General features: G+C 45.7%; 1 protein-coding gene across 1 annotated transcript in view; it reads left to right on the top strand.

The window, feature by feature from the left end:
- The window catches only part of ARL13A (ADP ribosylation factor like GTPase 13A), a 33,752-nt gene extending 15,488 nt beyond the window's left edge, over positions 1-18,264 (top strand). The window contains exons 4-11 of the mRNA XM_054996896.1: positions 3,774-3,844; positions 5,216-5,456; positions 7,462-7,567; positions 10,241-10,446; positions 11,364-11,457; positions 13,523-13,742; positions 15,173-15,271; positions 17,712-18,264. Coding sequence (XP_054852871.1) covers positions 3,774-3,844; positions 5,216-5,456; positions 7,462-7,567; positions 10,241-10,446; positions 11,364-11,457; positions 13,523-13,742; positions 15,173-15,271; positions 17,712-17,788 — 1,114 coding nt within the window. The 3' untranslated portion in view covers positions 17,789-18,264. The remainder of the gene's footprint in view (positions 1-3,773; positions 3,845-5,215; positions 5,457-7,461; positions 7,568-10,240; positions 10,447-11,363; positions 11,458-13,522; positions 13,743-15,172; positions 15,272-17,711) is intronic.
- Positions 18,265-19,552: the final 1,288 nt, after the last annotated feature.

Raw genomic sequence — 19,552 nt, 5'->3', positions numbered from 1 at the left:
TTATTTTGATTTTTAAAATTCTTGCAGACCTCCAAGCCCTCCCCTTCTCCCCCACTTTCCTGTACCATACACTCGACACCTTCAAAGGGCCTGGGTATGACGCCATAGATCTGCCAGCTCCAGTTTGAGAAATTTCTAGAGCTTTTGGGGGTGGAGGCTGGACAGGGTGGAGTTTGGGGAGGAGGGGATTCAGCAGGGTATAATGCCATAGAGTCCACCCTCCAAAGCAGCCATTTTTTCCGGGGGATCTGATCTCTTGTCATCTAGAGATGAGTTGTTATTCTGGGAGATCTCCAGCCACCACCTGGAGGCTGGCAACTCTAGAATCCCCCCTCCAAAGCAGCCATTTTCTCTCTGTCCTGGCTCTTTACTACAGGCTTACTAAGATATTTACCCACTTCTGCATACACAGAAAAGCACGCGGCCTCTATCCACACCTTAAGTAACGGGGGAAGACATTTTTCTTCAGGCCTTTTGGCAATCTTAGCAGTGCAGTGTATTTTTCTCCCAGGCAAACAAACCTCGGCTGCTTGCCCCCCCCCCCAGCAATTTGAGAGAAGGAAGGCGAGGTTTCAAGGCTGATGTGGCTTTGGGGTGAGTCATAGAGGCTGCAACACCAATTTTAAAATGGCTGCTTTTAGAGCATGTTGAAATGGAGCATTTTGGGCAATGAGAGGCTCCCCACAAGTCTCCCAGCCTTATCTGACCACAGAGTTCTGGTTTTATTTGCATGCTGCAGAACAAAGGTTGCTAAGGCAACAAACTGTGTGTTGCCAAGCAATCTCCTCCTTTCCCCCCTCCCCTTCTGTTTCAAGTATATTGTGCCCTCTTAACCAGGCTTGCTCCCCACAAAAATCACCATGGCAACATAGCATGACCCTGTCATACCTGCCAGCAGTCCCTATTTACCAAGGACAGTCCTTGTTTTCTGATCCCCGTCCTTGCTAATTTATTGTCCCTATCTCGTCTCTGGAGGATGCTTTTTCGAAAATGGTAGGATGCTCCTACTTTCCTTTAGTTGTGTTTAGGAAGCTCACCAGTTGCTTATGCTCCGTTTCAGCATTTCTTCAACTCTGTATTGGATTTCTGCCGACCGTTATGGCTTTGCAAATTCGCATTTATATACCCTATTGCTTTGTTTATTGAAATGTCCTTGAAATTGATTGTGCTAATCTCGCACTATGTAATTCGCCTTGAGTCTCAGTGAGAAAGGCGGACTATAAATGACATAAATAAAATAAAATAAAAATAAAAACGTTACACTTTAGCTTTGTGTAAACAGAGAGTGTGAACTCAATTTTAGAGCTTCCTCTTGCACAAGGATCTGCGGGATCTAATGCATTGCCCTCTGTAGCAAGTAGGGTTGCCAGGTCCAGGTTGGGAAATTCCAGGTTGCAAGTAGGGTTGCCAGGTCCAGGTTGGGAAATTCCTGGAGATTTTGGGGGTGGAGTTTGGGGAGGGGAGAAGCCTCAGAATGGTATAATACCATAGAGTCCACCCTCCAAAGCAGCCATTTTCTCCAGGGGAACTGATCTCTGTCACCTGGAGATCAGTTGTAATTCCGGGAGATCTCCAGCCACCACCTGGAGGCTGGCAATCTTGGCAAGTGTATGGCTGTCTCTGTCTGACTGAGAGACCAGACTTGTGCACATAGTGACAAGCTCCATTCCCATCTGTGCATGGAATGCACATAGGTTCTATATTGGGTTAGAGCTTGTTGCTGTTATTCATCTCTCTCCACATGCATTCATCCTAAACCACTGAGAATATACGAAAAAGGCTTCAGTGTCCCTGGATGGGAGAATACAAATGGATACTTTTTTTCATCTAGCAAATGCTGGAGGGTATCTTTAATGACATCCTGGCGAGTCTCTCTTTCCCCCCTAGAACAGAGAGGGAAAGATGGGCCGGCAGTTATTGCTGCCTCTCTCAAAGCTGTTGACAGCATGCAGCCTCTGTCCAAGTTTTTAAAAAGACCCTTTTGTGTCACCGATCATTCTCCCTACAAAGTGGAGTCTGTTAAAGATCTCCTAGCCCAGGGACAGTCTGTGTTTTCTGATAACTCTCTCTGAAAAAAAAAAGAACTGCCCCCATTTGGGCTTTGGGGGAAGAAGTCAGTTCTCTGTATTGAGTGGGGTTTACTCTGAAGTAAATAAGATTGCCACCGTGATTATCTTTGCTGTAATGAAAAAGAAAATGAGATGTGCCTTGTCTTAGCAAAGGAAATAAGACTGTGTGCATTTACTTTTGAATAAGCATGAATAGGATCAAGCTGCATTTTTAAAATATGCTTATGTTTGGGGGGCAGTGTTACTGTTGAGTTCCTAACATACTCTCCTTAGAGCCAAGCTACAAGTGACGCCTGACACAGGTTGGACACTTGTCAGCTTCCCTCAAGTTTTGATGGGAAATGTAGGCATCCTGGTCTTGCAGCTTGGCTCTCCATTTAATTGACGTTTACATAACCCTCCCCCCCCCACAGCGGAGGGGAAGGGGGGTGCCTGGTGAGAGCCCTACGCCTGCACTCCCCTCCCAACCGCATGTTCTCCCTCCCATAGACTGCCGCTCAGTAAACTTCAATTAAATGGAGAGCCAAGCTGCAAGACCAAGACACCTACATTTCCCATCAAACTTGAGGGAAGCTGACAAGTGTCCAACCTGTGTCAGGCATCACTTGTAGATAAAAGAGTGCGTCCACGTTCTCCCCCCCACCCCACCCCAATCTCAAACTGCAGTGGTTTTTTGTCTGTTTGTTTTAGCTTCTGCAGGAGGTAGAATTTAGCTTTAGTTTGTTTTAGCTTCTGCAGCCAATCTTCCTTCTGGGTTTCCTTCACCTCAGAGTGTGTTTTGCCACACCAGCCTGGCATGATCTTTCTTGGAAGGTTGTATTCAAAAGGTTTGGGCGCAAGGTGGACAGGAAAGTGTGGATTTTTAGACCCTGCCCATATCCAGCACCATTTTTCTGAAATTTTTTATTTAGTGCAATCTCACACAAAGAAAATAAGTTAAAATGAAAACTCTAAATAAACATTTTCTAACAAAAAGAAAAACACTTAATGCAGTGAAAAGTTTCCTATCTATTCGGTTCACCAATGCAATTAAATACCTTCAAAAACAACTGTAGTTCTTGATTCCAATAATCACATCATAATCTCTATTATATACAGTTTCTACCCACAAGCAAAATTAGGTTTAGACAATCTCCCATCTCTGAATTTGACTAATACAGAAAGTTTAGATAATTTAACCTCTTCCCAGTTTATCCCTGGTTCTCCTTAGTGCCTACACTTGCCACCAGCAACCTTTTTGCCTACCAGGAAAAAAATCCACTAGTACCTATTACTGATTTTTTTTTCCAGTGACAAAGGAGAGGAAGAATGGCAGGTATGAGGGGAAATGGAGGAAAACAGCTTTTGGTGACAGCTACATTGCCCTTGTAAATGCCTCTGCATTCACTCATGGTGACGTAAGAGCATAACAAGGCATTGTCTCCATGTGTAAGCAGCTGAGCACTATTGTATAGTCACTGAACACAAAGTATAGTGAGAAAGAGACTTCAGCAATGTTTAACAAAGGATCTAGGCCTAGATCCTTAACAAAGGATCTAGGCAGGATCTAGGCGGTGACCTTTGGCATGGGAATTTGTTTGCAATAACCCTATTCTCAAGTATTCCCATTTTTGTTTGTGAAATGTTGGAGGTTATGTGAGGGGAGAGAGCATAGCTCCAGATTGCAGTATAACACAGTATTATATTCTTCTTCCTCCTCACCAGAAAAGTGACTCTTCTTGTAGTTGGCCTAGACGGAGCAGGAAAAAGTTCCCTAGTCAGAGAAATCCAGAGAGGTGAGTAGCTGAAAACAGATAAATTTGTAGGCTGCCTTTCTGTTCTGTGTTTGAGCACATGATAACTCCATGTAGTAAGCTAGACCCTTGGTCTATCAAGGTCAGTATTGGTTACTCTGATTGGCGGCCACTGCTGGTAACAGGCAAAGGTCTTTCCCATTACCTTCTACCTGAATCTTTCACTAGAGATGCTGGGAATCAAATATAAGACCTTCTGTATGTAAGGCAGGTGAAGTGCCAGTAAGCTATGCCCAGGCCTTTTTTTCAGCGGGAATGCGGTGGAACAGAGTTCCAGAACCTTTTGAAAATGGTCACATGGCTGGTGGCCTCACCCCCTGATCTCCAGACAAAGGGGAGTTTAGATTGCCCTCCACACCATGCGGAGGGCAATCTAAACTCCCCTTTGTCTAGAGATCAGGGGGTGGGGCCACCAGCCATGTGACCATTTTCACCAAGGGCGATTTAAACTTTAAAAAATTCCCCCCTTGTTCCAGCTGACCCAACGTGATGTCATTGGGCCTGGGAGCATGCGTGCACTTTGCGCGCGCACATGTAGTACCAGGGGCACCACCTCCTGCCAAGAGTTGCCCCCTGTGCTGGCAACCCACTGAGTTCCACCACCTCTTTTCCCAGAGAAAAAGCTAACAGCAGCAATAAAGCACAAAGAAGCAAAAACCCAAATGCACCCAATTTCATTTAAAAATGGCATAGTAAAAAAGTAAACCACATTTGGAAAATGTTGTTAGCAGCAAAATCCCCATGGAAGAAATCTTAAGAAATCTTAAGAAATCTTAAGAAATCTTAAGCTGGTATCAAGAAGTCAACAGAAAGAGGCAAGGTTAACCCCCTCATAGGGAGAAAATTATGTGCATTTGGAGCCACCACAGAGAAAGTTTGGCTTGCTAGTTAGTTTTGGAATCCTGAATCTTTCTGTTATTTAAATCTGACATGCCAGCCACAGCACCACACTGAAACTTAAGCTTTTCAATGCTCTTTGCTACAAACCTACAAGAAATCAGGGGAAATAATAGTAATAATAATAATAACATTCGATTTATATACCACCCTTCAGGATGACTTAACACCCATTCAGAGGGGTTTACAAAGTATGTTATTATTATCCCCACAACAAAACGCCCTGTGAGGTTGGTGGGGCTGAGAATGCTCCTAGAAGCTGTGACTTACCCAAGGTCACCCAGCTGGCTTCAAGTGAAGGAGTGAGGAATCAAACCCGGTCTTCCAGATTAGAGTCCTGCGCTCTTAACCACTACACCAAACTGGCTCTGATGTACAGTCCTGGTGTATAGCTCTATCTGTGCAGATGGGACTGGTGATTCTTTTGGGTCTGGTCTTTCCATCATCTCTTTGCAGTGCTGTCCTGTCAGGTTCTCCCCACAACAAAGCCCAACCAGACGGAGCTCAGAGTGGACAGGTTTGAGGTATCCCTCATCGACCTTGCTGGGGAGCAGCGAACCTGGAAGAACCACTACAGTGCAGCTCATGGGATAATCTTTGTGCTCGACTCGGGCGACGTGGCACAGATGGATGAGGTCAAGAAGATCCTCGCCCGTGTCCTGGGACACCCCAAGGTTTCGGGAAAGCCTCTGTTATTGTGAGCCTCGTTTTCTTTGCATCTTAATTTCTTCCTGCGTCCCCTTTGGATGCATGTGTAGGTGTAAATGGAGAAATCAGGAAGAAAAGCCTCAAGCAGAGGGCTCTCACAAAGGAGTTCTATTGTGGAAACCATGGCCATTTCCATGCTGCTTACCTTCCCTCGGAACGACCCAAAACATCGCGCAAAAAACACAGAAGATCGCGTTTTCTTGTGCGACAAAACGCAATCTTCCGTGGTTTTTGCGCCATGTTTCGGGTCGTTCTGAGGGAAGGTAAGCAGTGCAGGAGGGAAGAGTTAAGCCCTGCCCCCACGCTGCCGCCCTGATATGAACCCCCACCCTGGTTTCTTTTTAACAATTCAAATCATAGATATCCCATGTAACGGCTTGATAATGGGGCCACAAATGAATGAGATGGAAATCATGGCTCTCCATCAGTCTGTATAAGACAAATTGTGTACCCAGCCTCACCTCTGATCTGATTGAAACCATGCAAAAAGGTGATTTAACCCTTCAACTCTTGCTCAGTTCCCTACATTGTTAATATCGTTTTAAAGTGTGGAGGTGGGTGGGGTGAGACCTATCCTTCAAAAACTCCTTTTTTGCCTTTAAAAGGCTAATAAAAATGTGGGGAGCTGGTTCCAGTTAGTGAAACTAGGAGTTACATAGTTAAATCCTCTCCTCTTCTTTGCGCATGGTCCTGGGTCTGAACTGGGGCTATATACCATTTACTTTTAACAGACTGACAGTGATCTGTGATCTTCATCATGTCCAGGGGTGAAAGTAATTTAAATTTTGCTGGTACTGTTAGGGTGCTTGAAGCAGAAGATAGTGGAGGGACTACTTCGGCCGCTTTCTTACTGGTAGCTCCAAAGCTGCCTGCATCTATTTACTTTCACCCTGTTTACATCTCTTTGTGCCCTCAGTCATGAGAGCAGAGTTGGCATTGCTCAAAGTAGACCTATTTCACTGGATCATGGATGGGCTATCAGGCAGAAGGGCTTCACAATCGGGGTTTAAAACGGCAAATCTTCTGGTGTATGTATGTATGTGTGGGGGTGTTCCTCCTATATCCTTTTTCTTCCATTGATAGATATTCCGCAACGTACTTATTCACTTGCTCAGTTTCTACCCTACGTTTCCATCTAATGGCCCACAAAGCCATTTTACAATAAAACATTATATTGTCAAAAAAATTTAAAAACCTAAAATCACCAAAAAATCTACATCCTGAGTAGCACCAAAGTCAAACTCAACAAGTCAGCAACATTAAAAACCTATCCAAAAGTCTTACCAAACATAACAGTGTTGTGGCACTTTAAAGACTAACCTGTTTTTATCCTAGAATAAACATTAGTGGACTAGAGCTCTATTCCTAGGATGCCAATGGACTATGATTGCTTATGTTGCAATAAATAATTGTAGGCTTTAAGGTTCTGTAAGACCTGTTTGTTTTTTGCTGAAATAAGTTAGCACAGCTGTCCCTTTGGAATTTCTTACCAAATGGGTTTAAAGCAAGGATTGATTTTTAGGCCAGACGTTCCAAAGAGTGAGTTCCCTTCTAAGAGACAGAACTCTGCTCTTAGAACTTGTAGACACGCCTTGGTACGATGATTCACGTGCTGAAACCTGAACTATGTGATATGTTGCTCCACAAACCAGGTCGGGGTCCTCCCCACAACTCATATTCCCACAGCTACACAGCAGTAGAGGGAACTTGTTTCCCTAAGTACTTCAGTGCCCTGTTCAAATCAGAACCGTGGCATAGAGGGAGAAAGGGTTGCATCCTCCCCGGCACCATTTTCCTGACCCAAAACAGACTTGGGAGGGTGCTTTTTTCTGGGGAATTCATACAGGACGAGGTGCTCCTTGTAGATCTGTTGCCTTCTCCCTATTTTGTGCCCAGTTTCATTTGAACACAGGGTGAATTGACAACCATATCCATGCTGTTTGCTAATGGGGTCTTGCTGTTCTGTCTTCCCATTTCTGTGGGGGTGCTTCAAGGCTGGCGAACAAACAGGACCAGTTGGATGCGCTCTTGCCCTGCGAGATCATCGAGTGCCTGTCTCTGGAGAAGCTTGTGAATGAAAGCAAGTCACCATGTCGCATTGTAAGCATGGGGCAACCCTCTTTGCTCATATTGGCAATCCCTCTCCAAGTTCTTATTTATCTACTGCATTTATACCCCACCTTTCTCTCCCATAGGAACACAAAGTGGTTTGCATCATTCTCCTGGCCTCCATTTTATCCTCACAACAGCCCTGTGAGGTAGATTAGGCTGAAAATGTGTGACTGGTGGCAACTTGCATGGCAGAGTGGAGATTCAGCATTCTGACCACTATACTATACTGGCTGTCCAAAATGAATGGAGGAAGTCTCTTCTGAGTCTCCACCATCTTTCCTGGTCATTCTCATGGGGCTTTATGGGTTTATGGCATTCTTTTTCTGCTTTCCTGCCAGCCTTCCATGTTGACGCTTGCCACCCATGCCAAATGGAATTGGAGAGCCAGCATGGTGTGGATGCTAGTTTCCAGGTTTGAATCCCCACTCTGCAATGGAAGCTTGCTACATACCCTTGGGTCAAAAACTCAGTCTCTGCTTAATCTATCATTCAGGGGTTTTGTTGTGAAGATAATCTAGTCGGTGGCCATCCGGCCCCACCGATTGCTGTTTGGGTCATGCAATATGTGTGCTGCTGTCTTTTAGAAATTGTACTGTTGTATTTATTGACATTTTTATCTGGTTTTAAATTAACATGTTTATGTATTTTGTATATGTTGTATTCTGCTCTGAGACCATTCATGGGGAGAGTGGATTAGAAATGATGATGATGATGATGGAGGGGAAGAATATTTTTACAACTTAAGGTGCCCGCTGGGAAGAAAAGCTCTCTGTAAATACCTAAATAAGCATGTTTAAAATAAAGGGAGGGTGGAGCATACGTACAGAAAACAAAGTGCTGAAAAACTCATCTGTTTATGTTCTCCATTCCCACTATGTTGGAAAATTCAGAGGAGCCACACTTTACAAGGTCTCCCTTCAGTTTTGTTTCTTAAACTAACTAGATTTTCAGGGTATGAGTTTTGAAAGTCAAAGTCAGAATAATGAAGGGAGCTACTCGACCAAAATCTTGCTTTTCTACTACAGACCTACATGGCTACTCAACTGAAATGGCTTTGTTTAATAATAACTGCACTTATATACCGCTCTTCTAGACAGATTAGTGCCTCATCCAGAGTGGTGAACAAGTTGGTGTTATTATTATCCCCACAATACAGCTGGGGAGCTGGGGCTAAGAGGAGTGGCTTTCCCAAGGCCGCCTACTGGCTCATGGCAGTAGAGGGATTTGAACCAGTAGAGTGCTAATTTGCAGCTGAACCACTTAACCACTGTGCTACAGCACAGTTTCTGATACCTTTGCTGCTTTGTGCATGGACAAGTTAAGGAAGTCTGTGAACTTGTATCAGCAAACACAGGTTGCATTAATTCTACAAAATAGTAAAGAGTCCAGTAGCACCTTGAAGACTAACCAACTTTATTGTGGCATAAGTTTTCAAGAACCACAATTCTCTTCATCAGATGACGAAGCTAGACGTAACAGTAACCGAGCTGTAAAAGATCAAAATGGTAATTTTGCATTTTGCAATTACAGACTAACACAACTAACTCCTCTGGATCTATGACCACATAAAAGATCAAAACATTGCCAGATTCATATGAAGTGGTGTGTTAGGGCTCAGCCATACATTTTCCCTGCCTAGATTCCCCTCTCCCAGCTTCTTTATGCCAGCCAATTTTCACTCAGCAGGATTCGAAAACAGAACTCACTCCAACTAGGCTGGGGAAAGTAGTGTGTGTGGTGGTGGTGGGGTCTTGCTGGAAGCTCATTCCTTATTCATCAGCCTTCATTTTCCCCATGCTTTCGCAAGATTCACTTTGCACAAACAGGAAAGGAAATGCCTTCACTTTGCTTTAAGAAGAGACGGGCCTCCTAATATAGCTCTTTGCATTCTAGTTTTTTAGGTTGCAGTACCCACTTTTTAACCTCACACTGCAACAGGGTTCCATTTTTACATGCTGACCATTTATGTTCATCAATCTTCTGGTGAAGACTGACCAGGCAAAAACCACATAGGAAGTGGGGGGATCTGGATCCCAGTGCATTTATCTGAACAGGAAAAAGCAGTCCTGTGTGGGAAACTCCAGTATGGATTGAGGCTGTGGGACTGGTGAAGGGGGGGTAGCTCCCGCGCCCCTGCCATTTCCCTAATCGGAAATCTCCTGCCCCAGCAATGATTTAAGTCAAAAAGCCACATTCCCATGTTGTATCTTTAAAAAATCCCACCCTCCTACAGTTTAAAGCAGCATGGGATGGGCCCTTTCTGATCTCAGAAATGGCTCAGAGGAAAGGAGTAATCCCTTCCACATCCTTGATTCGAATCGGTCCACTCCCCATGGCGGCTTTTGGCTGCTTAGTTGCACATCTGGGGATCTAAATGCTGACCTCCACAATTATATGTGGTTTGTTTGGCCTTCAGTCTAGCTTTCTTCTGCTCTCTTCTTGTTCACTCTTTCATTTCCCTACTTTTTCTTTTCCTATTTTTAAAAAAATCCCCAGCAAAACGGTGCTTGCGATTCTGACACACTACTACCTGTCCGTCATGGCCTCCTAGCTTAAGAGGGCTTCCATAGCCATCGAGGCCTCCATTCACCTTAAGCGTTTTTTCTTTCAGTCTTGAGCCTGTGGGCTTAAATTCAAGCTGACTTTTGTATCACTTTTCAGGAACCTTGTTCAACCACCAAAAGACTTCCCAAAACCCAGTGCTGGACCATCGTCCAAGGACTCCACTGGCTGTTGCGCACCATTGCCCTCAATTACGGAGTCTTGTGTGACCGCATCCGGGACGATGGCCTTGAACCACAAGCCTTACCGGAGTGGGACGTATCCTGGAAAGCACGGAGACCCCAGAGCAAGACCCGGGAAGACAGGTTCTCCTTCCTTGACTTTGGAATGGCATCGTCAGCATAGGCAAGGCTGCAGCTTGGTGAAGGAAGAACTAGGGAGAGAAGGACGCTAACTTCCTGACAGTGCTTTATAACATGATGCGTGTCGTGATTCTCATTTCTTCACTCTTACACACACATTTTAAAGACGGTAAACAGAGAGTGAGAAAGAGTTTGACCTTGAGGCTACTCAAGTGAGTAGGGATTTGAGGACCAGCTTTATTATTACACTTATTTCCTGCCTTTCTTCCATTACGAAACCCAAAGAGCTCTCCATAGGTTTCCCAAGAGAACTTCTGTCTAGGTATGGACCAGACCTTGCTTGCTTAGCTCCAGCAAGATTGATATATCATGTGCCTTTCGGCCGGGCTCTCTCAGAATCAGTTCTTGCACCCAGGGCTTTTTTTCTGGGAAAAGAGGTGGTGGAACTCAGTGGTGGAACTCAAGACCACACAATAATGTCACTTTGGGTCAGCTGGAACAAGGGGGAGTTTTTTAAAGTTTAAATTGCCCTCGGCAAAAATGATCACATGGCTGGTGGCCCCGTCCCCTGATCTCCAGACAGAGGGGAGTTTAGACTGCCCTCCGTGCTGCTCAGCAGCGCAGAGGGCAATCTAAACTCCCCTCTGTCTGGAGATCAGGGGGCGGAGCCAACGGCCATGTGACCATTTTTAAGAGGTGCCGGAACTCCATTCCACCATGTTCCCACTGAAAAAAAGCCCTGCGTGCACCACATTGACACTTTTCCTTCAGGACTGCCCAGGTCCACAGAAGATGGAAGAGCTTGGGTTATGTTAGCAATGGTGCTAACCTCAAGTCACAGATTGCAGAAGGACAAGAATCAGTATATACAATGTCTTGCAATTTTAGCTAATTTTTCACATCTGCCTCCTATCCTTTAGGGAGCCACCGACCAAAAGGGAGAACTTCCAAGAAGGAAATGCCAAGACAGAGGAAAGCAAACCACCGAAGCACTCCGAGAATATTCTCTCACGGGTAACCTGCTCCTTTTTGCAGAACGCTTGCCTGTTGGTGTTGCAGTAGTGGTGCATAGGTCACTCAAGGCCAGGGCCAAAATCCCCGTAACGAGGATCACTGGATATCTCATGGCTCGGGCTGTACATGTTGTGAGCCCAATAGCAGAAGTGGCAGTTGAAGAGAGAGAGCATCAGAGGGGTCTTTTAGTCAGAGGCTAACCACAGAGAGCAGCAGGTGTTTATACACAGTAGGCAAAAACAACAAATGTGATGTGTTGGAAGAGTTAGCATGTTCTGCAGGGTGGCAGTTAAGGGGGAAAGAATCTGTAGTTCTGTGTTTGTATTTTATAAAGATACACTACAGCTTTGGACTGTTTATATTCAGTCATCGCACAGCCACAATTGTAGATATGAGCACTGAGTGCAAAATAACCAGTTTCTACTCTCAGCATGTGGGGAATGCCTAGTGAAGTCTCAGGGCCAAGCTACAAGTGACGAATTACACTTGAATGGCAAGTGAACAGACTCACGTGTATTCCTTCCTGTTCACTTGCGCTCCACTTGATCACGTAGTGAACAGGGAGGAATACACGTGAGTCTGTTCACGTGCCATTCAAGTGTAATTCGTCACTTGTAGCTTGGCCCTCAGATGCAGAAGGGGGTGAACAGGGTTTCCACTGATGGGATGATAGGATTTTAGTGTTTTGCACATCCCACCCCCATTCTACTGCCATCCTTACAATGAGCAGAAGTCGAGTTGATAAGCAACTGCGTGCATACTTGTTTATTTTATAAAAATGACAGGGTGGAGCAGTTTCTTGGCACAAAACTTTTCTTTTTTAAAAGCGCAGGTTATAATACAGGAACCTAAAAAGGCCATGAAGGCATTCACCTTCTCTTTCTGCTGTCCTTGTAGCTGATATCAGAAACTCCCTCCTCTGAATATGGAGGTAACAGCTGGCAACAGAACTATCCTCCATTCATTTGTCTAATTCTTTTTAAAGCAATCCAAGGCTGCTTCTGTACAGAGGTTGCGCCCCAATTTGGCATTCAAATTGGAGTGTTGTTTTTGAGAATCCACACTACATCATTCCTTAATCATTCACTTTCTGTGTTCTCCTCTGCTTTGCTATGATCTTTTCCAAACCTGGTTCAATATGATCTTTTGGGGAAAGTCTTGGTCAAGTGTGATTGCATCACCTATGGACTGGAAAGTGCATGTTCATGCAGTCCCATTTTTCTTGCCTCACCTCACCATGACCGCTGCTTTCTCCCTGCACACACACACACAGCACTCATACTACCCAAGGGTAGATAAACAAAAATGTCAGAGCTTGAGTGTGGATCCTTCTACATGCAGAGTCCGTGCACTGCTGATGAGCTACATTCCCCTTTGCCAAGCAGTGTGTGATGTCGTCGTTAGAATGTCAGACTAGGATCTGGGAGACCCCAGTTCAAATCCCTACTCTGCCACGGAAGCTTGCTGAGTGACCTTGGGCCAGCCACACACTTTCAGCCTAACCTGCTTCACAGATTCGATTTGAGGATGAAATGGAGGAGAAGAGAATCGTGTAAGCCACTTTGAGTCCCCGTTGGGGAAAAGGGTGAGGTGTAAAGGAAGTAAATAAAAGTGTACTGGGATGGCCCTCTTTCTCTGGGAAGCCATAGTGCCCAACCCAGAGTGTGGGAAGCTGATGTCCAGGCATGCTTAAGAGGACTACCAGGAATATTGTGAGATATTACTGCAGGAACCATGTGTGAGCAGCAGGGCTTTTTTTCAGGGGGAACGGAGTTCTGGAACCTCTTGAAAATGGTCACATGGCTGGTGGCCCCGCCCCCTGATCTCCAGGCAGAGGGGAGTTTAGATTGCCCTCCGCGCTGTGACAATCTCAACTCCCCTCTGTCTGGAGATCGGGGGCAGGGCCACCAGCCATGTGATCATTTTCCCCAAGGGCAACCCACTGAGTTCCACCACCTCTTTTCCCAGAAAAAAAGCCCTGGTGAGCAGCAACGCCTTATGGATTGGGAAACTTCTGAAAGTGCTTTTGTAGATAAATGCTTTCCCTTCCTTGGTCTTTGTGCAGAAAGAGGAAAAAACGACAGCACCCAAGAAGAGGAAGAGGAAAGTAAAGCTCAAGATGAAGAAGAAAGGTTTGGTGCAGTCGCAGAGCACTTTGGCCGAAGATGACAACGGCAAAACGGCAGCGAGCGGGGGCAAAGGTGGAGCCATTGGGGGCCTCATCCAGAGCAACAGGGTTGCCCAAGAGAATCCCAGAGGTCGGAAGACATCTCCCACCCCAGCAGGTAAATACACAAATGGTGACAAACCTTCAAAACATACAGCAGCAGTGATGCTGGTGTAAACAGAATTCTTACCGAAAGATCTTTTCTACAGTTAATACAGCCATTTGTAAAGAGCCACGATTTCCTTTACAGGTAAAGGCCACAGCACTTTTTTTTAAAAGTAGAGGGCCATTTTTTTTTAACAAGAACACCCAGCTGAGTCCGAGCTTAGTCCAGCATCCCGTTTCACACAGCATCCCAAACTGGAGGCCCAATAAACGAACGGGACATAGAGGCCAAGGCCTTCCCCTAACGTTGCCTCCCAGCACTGGTATTCAGAGGTTTGCTGATATTGATGATATTGTAGCAGGAAAAATCTCTGGAAATTTCCCATGGGTGCTGAGTTGTGCAAACATTCCTTTGTGTGAGGTCATTTGAGCGTGGTGTCTGGTGCTGGTAGGTTTGATGGGCCTATCAATGGCCACGGTGGCCTCTCTGTTGGCTCTGCAAGAACAACCAGTTTGTGGTGTGTGAAAACAGGATGCTGGGCTAGATGTTCCACTGGCCTGATCCAGCAGAGCTCTTACGTAATGATTAAACACCAGACTCAGTTTGGGCCATTCCCGGCAGTGCGGCTTCAGCATCAGTTTGGAGGTTGTAGCAGGTTAATGGGATGAGGTTTGTAGTGAGGACAGGACAGGAAGAAAGGAAGACGGATGGAGGGGAAGAGAGTTGCTCATCACCTCTGCCCTCCCTGGAAACTTTTTGTTATGAGAATTCTGCAGCAACTGCAAAATGCTGTGGAAAGTTCTTGCATATAATTTTCATTAGCTGGTGACCAAATCAATCTCTTGATGATGTTGGCAAGGCAAGCCCACTGTGAACTGCCAGCATTATAACAGGTATTGACATATCAGCCCACTCTTATCTCTTGTTTCTCTAACATGCTGAACACTGCAGCTGCTGTGTAAGCTCAGCAGGTACTTGGTCCTGCCCTGTGAATGGGGCTCTTTTTTGTCTCTAGCCCTGCTGGAGGGCCGCCTGGGAACAGTCCAAAGAAACAGAAGGACAGATATTAATAATGTTCAGCAGTTGCAGCAGACAGGCTGTGGGCCCGAGCACTCTGCATGTGATACGAGCCAGGGACTTGAAAGAGGAGCACCCACCTAGGTGCTCTTCCAGTTCTTGTACCTCTCCTCCTTCCACTTGCTGTGGGAGGCCTCTTGGGAGTCTTATCTAAGCTGCCACGAGTTCCAAGATAGAGAAAAGTGGAATGTAAGTGTGTTATACTAATTACTTAACTTTTTGCCAGAAAGGAAGGGATTGGATGGATTTCTGCTGCCAAAACAAAACTTAAAAACAGTTTCATGAAGAGCTGAAAATGTCCTAACTAGCTAATAATGCTACAAAGTAGACTTGCCATATGATTAAACCTAGTTTGTTCATTCCAGGACAGAACACAAAAAAGAGAAAGAAAATGCTGAAAAATAAAATAAAAACTAAGGAGCAAACAGAGACGCGACCGAATGAGAACATCTCGAGCACTTTTGGTATTTATTTCTTGATTGGAAAGTTGTTTTATTTCGGGTGTGTGCGTGTGCAGTGTTTGCATGATACTCTGTAGACCAACAATTTCTTGCATGCTTATTGTGAAAAAGGTCTAGAAGACAGGGCTGGATCTATGGTTGCTGGCGCCCAGGGCAATCGAAGACTGGCCACTGCGTGCGTCCCCAGTGCTGCATGATGATGTCACTTCCATTACGTCATCACACAGGGCAGCGCATGCCGCCCTGCGGCAAGCCGGCTGTCCTGGCGGACCGCGGAGCTTGCGGCGACAGTGCAAGTGGCTGGGAGGCCGCCTGCGCCATTCGCCTGCCCCGCAGGACAGGGGGCGGCCAGCTTGCCGCGTGCCCCCCGTCCTGCAGGGCAGGCGAATGGCGCGGGCAGCCTCCCAACCACCTGCGCTGCCTTTCGCCTGTCCTGCTGCCTGCACGTTCTCGGGGCTGGCAGCTGCACCTGGCGCCCCCTCTTTGGTGCCGCTGGGGGCAGACTACCCCCCTGCCCCCCCATCAATCTGGCCCTGCTAGAAGAGTATGCATGATGTGGAAAAAAGAAATAAAGTTTGCTCCACCTCCCTCCTTGTGCTAAAACTCAGGATCACCCCATGAAATCTATTGCCGATAGATTCATGACTTCATCACTCAACACATTTTATAAAATTGGCTGCCATAAGATGCAGTTGGATGGCTTTAATGAGGTGATGGTGGACAAATATATGAGGGGCAGGTCTGCCTTATGTGAATCAGTGTGGTATAGCACGGGACTGTGGAGATCTGAGTTCAAATCCCCATTCAGGCATGACAGTCGCTGGATAACTTTGGGCTAGTTACACTCTCGTAACTAGCCAAACCCAGTTATTTTGAGGATAAAATGGAGAAACCACAGAGCTTCTAGCATGAAGGGGGAGGATTAAAAATGTAATAGATATACACCTGTTAACTGATAGCTAAGTGGAACCCCCACCTTCCGGAGCAGTATACCACTGAGTAACATTTGTTGGGGAGCAGGGAAGTACCATTGCTTTCATGCCAGCTTGTGGACTTTTCTAAAGCAGCAGGCTGGATGATGAACGAGATGGGCCAGTGATCTAATCTGGCAAGGCTGTTCTTGGGGTAAGCTTTTACTTCTGCATTAAGGTTTTACATAACACAAAAAACCTTGGATTGTATGACTTTTATTGGGCCAAATATGAACATACTTGACTTTGCCACCATGATCAGGTGATAGAGTTGTCACTTTGGCTGAGGTGGATCTGTGAGTACCTTGCAACATTTTGATATCCTCAGGGTGGGAAAAACTACGTTGGTTTAATTTCTTTCTATGCAACCATCCCCCTTTCTCCATGCCACCTAATTTCTGTCGGAAAAGAAAGAAAGCTGGCAAAGTTATCAGGAATATACTACAAGTTATATACTACAAGTTCACATTATTTTATTTGCCAAAATCATATTGCTTCTTTAGAGATAAACCAGCTTGGTGTAGTGGTTAAGAGCGCAGGACTCTAATCTGGAGAACTGGGTTTGATTCCTCACTCCTCCACTTGAAGCCAGCTGGGTGACCATGGGTCAGTCACAGCTTCTAGGTCCAGAGGAGTTAGCCGTGTTCGTCTGTAGTAGCAAAATAGCAGAGTCCAGTAGCACCTTTAAGACTAACCAACTTTACAGTAGCATAAGCTTTTGAGAACCTTTCATGCATAAGCTTTCATGCATCTGATGAAGAGAGCTGTGGTTCTCAACAGCTTATGCTACAGTAAAGTTGGTTAGTCTTAAAGGTACTACTGGATTCTTTGCCATCTCACAGCTTCTAGGAACTCTCTCAGCCCCACCCACCTCACAGGGTGTTTTGTTGTGGGGATAATAATAAAATACTTCGTAAACCCCTCTGAGTGGGTGTTAAGTCATCCTGAAGAATGGTATATAAATCAATGTTGTTATTATGTATTGTCGAAGGCTTTCACGGCCGGAGAATGATGGTTGTTGTGGGTTTTCCGGGCTGTATTGCCGTGGTCTTGGCATTGTAGTTCCTGACATTTCGCCAGCAGCTGTGGCTGGCATCTTCAGAGGTGTAGCACCAAAAGACAGAGATCTCTCAGTGTCACAGTGTGGAAAAGGTGTTGGCAGGTCATTTATATCTACTCAGGAGGGGTGGGGTTGAGCTGAGTCATCCTGTAAGAGTTTCCCAGGGTGTGGAATGCTAATGGCGGGAGGCTTCACTGTATCCTGAGGAGGTTCTTTTGCATATGGATTGGTGCTTGATGTGCTAATCTTCTCCGCAGGGCTATTGTCGGGTGTAGAGTGTTTTGTTAGCCTGGTGTTATTATTATCATCATTATTATAAGGATGTAGTGTCTCCCCCCCCCACTGCATCTGCAACAGTTAGCAAGAAGTGCCAGTGACCGTGCATTTCATCAGCTGTGTTTATCCTCCCTAGATTTGTATCGGAGAGCCATGCTGGCTCTGAAAATGCAGCAAGAGGGGCAGAAGACCCACTCGGCCAGCATCTCCTGATCCATTCTACAACCCAAGGGCAGAAGTTTCAACATGGTACCAGCAGAGCTGAAGATACAGCAAAGGAGACCAAGTTCCCGATCCCGAGATGTGCCCAAAACATTGTGTGACATTCAGAAAGGAGACCCTGGTATACAGCAGTCAGTTTGGAATGGATGTCTCAAGCCAAATACCTGAAGGAAGATGACAGGGGTGGATCTGGATTCCACTTCCACTCCACTGGAATCCAGAAAAGTTTTGCAGCCTCATGGTGGTAGGAGGAGCCTCTTTTGGATTCATTTACCCAAAGGGATGAAGAAAAGACTAATAGCTTGCATTCTTAGAAACCGTTTTCTCCTTTGTACCCCATTGGCACTGACCCAACAGGCTATTTTCAAGTCATGCCCAAATGGGAACGGGGGCTTCTCAGAAGTTGCTCCACTCCTATGGAATGTTGTACACCAAGAGAGACACCCACATTTCAGGGTGTAAAATTTCTAGAGACCATAAATCTAAAATGTCTAAATTTTTGTTAGACTGAAGTAAAATGTAAATATTTGTATATCTTTTTAAATAAAGACCCCTTTAAAAAAAAACTCCCAAGAACAAAAGTTTGCATAAGACAATAGAACCAGGGTGTGGTGTTGGTTGTGTTAGAAGTCACCTGGGTTCAAATCCCACTTGGTGTGAACCTCGCTGAGTGACTTTGGGCCAGTCACTCAAACAGCCACACCTACCTTGCAGGATTGCTGATACAGCTGGGCGGCTCTCCATGTACCAATACTTTGAGCTCTCTGAAGAAAGAGCGGGGTATAAATTAACATATTGTCCCATATCTGTGTCACATGGATTTCCTCTCTGCCTCGGTACCAGTCTCTAAGCTGTGGCTTATCCCTAACCTCTTAGCGGTCAAGGAACGTGGTGGAACTTGGCTTCCAATCATTTACAAGGGATGCAATTTCACTAATGCACATTTCCTTCAGATGCCCCCAGCACACACTTCTCCCGTATCTAGATCCAGGTCCAATAGCACCTTAAAGTCCAGTTAGATTTTGTCAAGAGAAAGGGAGCTTCGACTCTTGAAAGTTAGAAATCTAGTTGGTCTTTAAGGTGCTATTGGATCTGGCTCTTGCGCTTTGACTACAGCCCAACATGGCTACCCACCTGAAATTCTCGTATCTAGTGAAACTGACAGGGTTTGGGCCACGCTGTGATTTGTTCATAGCTCTTTACCTCTTTCACAGGGCAAAAGATTTCCAGTGGATTTTTTGTGGCCGCTGCAGCTGCTGATTCAGAGTTGAAGCAAATGGGCTTGTACATGGCAGGTTTCCCTGCATTTTCTATGCTCCATCCCTTCCCCGGTGGCCACCACAACCACCACCCGTGGCACTTGTGGCTGGAGGGGTGCACGTAACTGGTAGTTGAAATATCAATTACTGGTTTTAAGTTTCTCAGTGGCGGGGTGGGTGGGGGGATAGAGTATGTAAAATAGTGCTAGTGTGGGTGGAACTAGGAAGAACCTGGCTTTCCCGTCCATATAGCAACCTCCTTGGCTTTGCTACAATCTTTCCAAAAAGATCTTAGTAAAGCAGGTTTTAGAAAGATCTCTGGAAGGCCAGGAAAGATGAGAGGTGCATGAAAGCAGGAAGTGGAGGGGGGAATCCTGCTTCCTATTCGCATCCAAGCTGGGCAAACAACCCATGTGGGAAAAGTCCCTGTCAGTTTCACTGGTAAGCAAAGAAAGGGGACCAGAGAGAAATGGGGGGGGGCAACCTGGAAGAATAA

The sequence above is a fragment of the Eublepharis macularius genome, chromosome 13 (assembly GCF_028583425.1).
Source record: "Eublepharis macularius isolate TG4126 chromosome 13, MPM_Emac_v1.0, whole genome shotgun sequence".
NCBI classification, from domain to species: domain Eukaryota; kingdom Metazoa; phylum Chordata; class Lepidosauria; order Squamata; family Eublepharidae; genus Eublepharis; species Eublepharis macularius.
The sequence above is the reverse complement of the archived record's forward strand: the minus strand, read 5'-3'. Positions and strand labels throughout refer to the sequence as shown.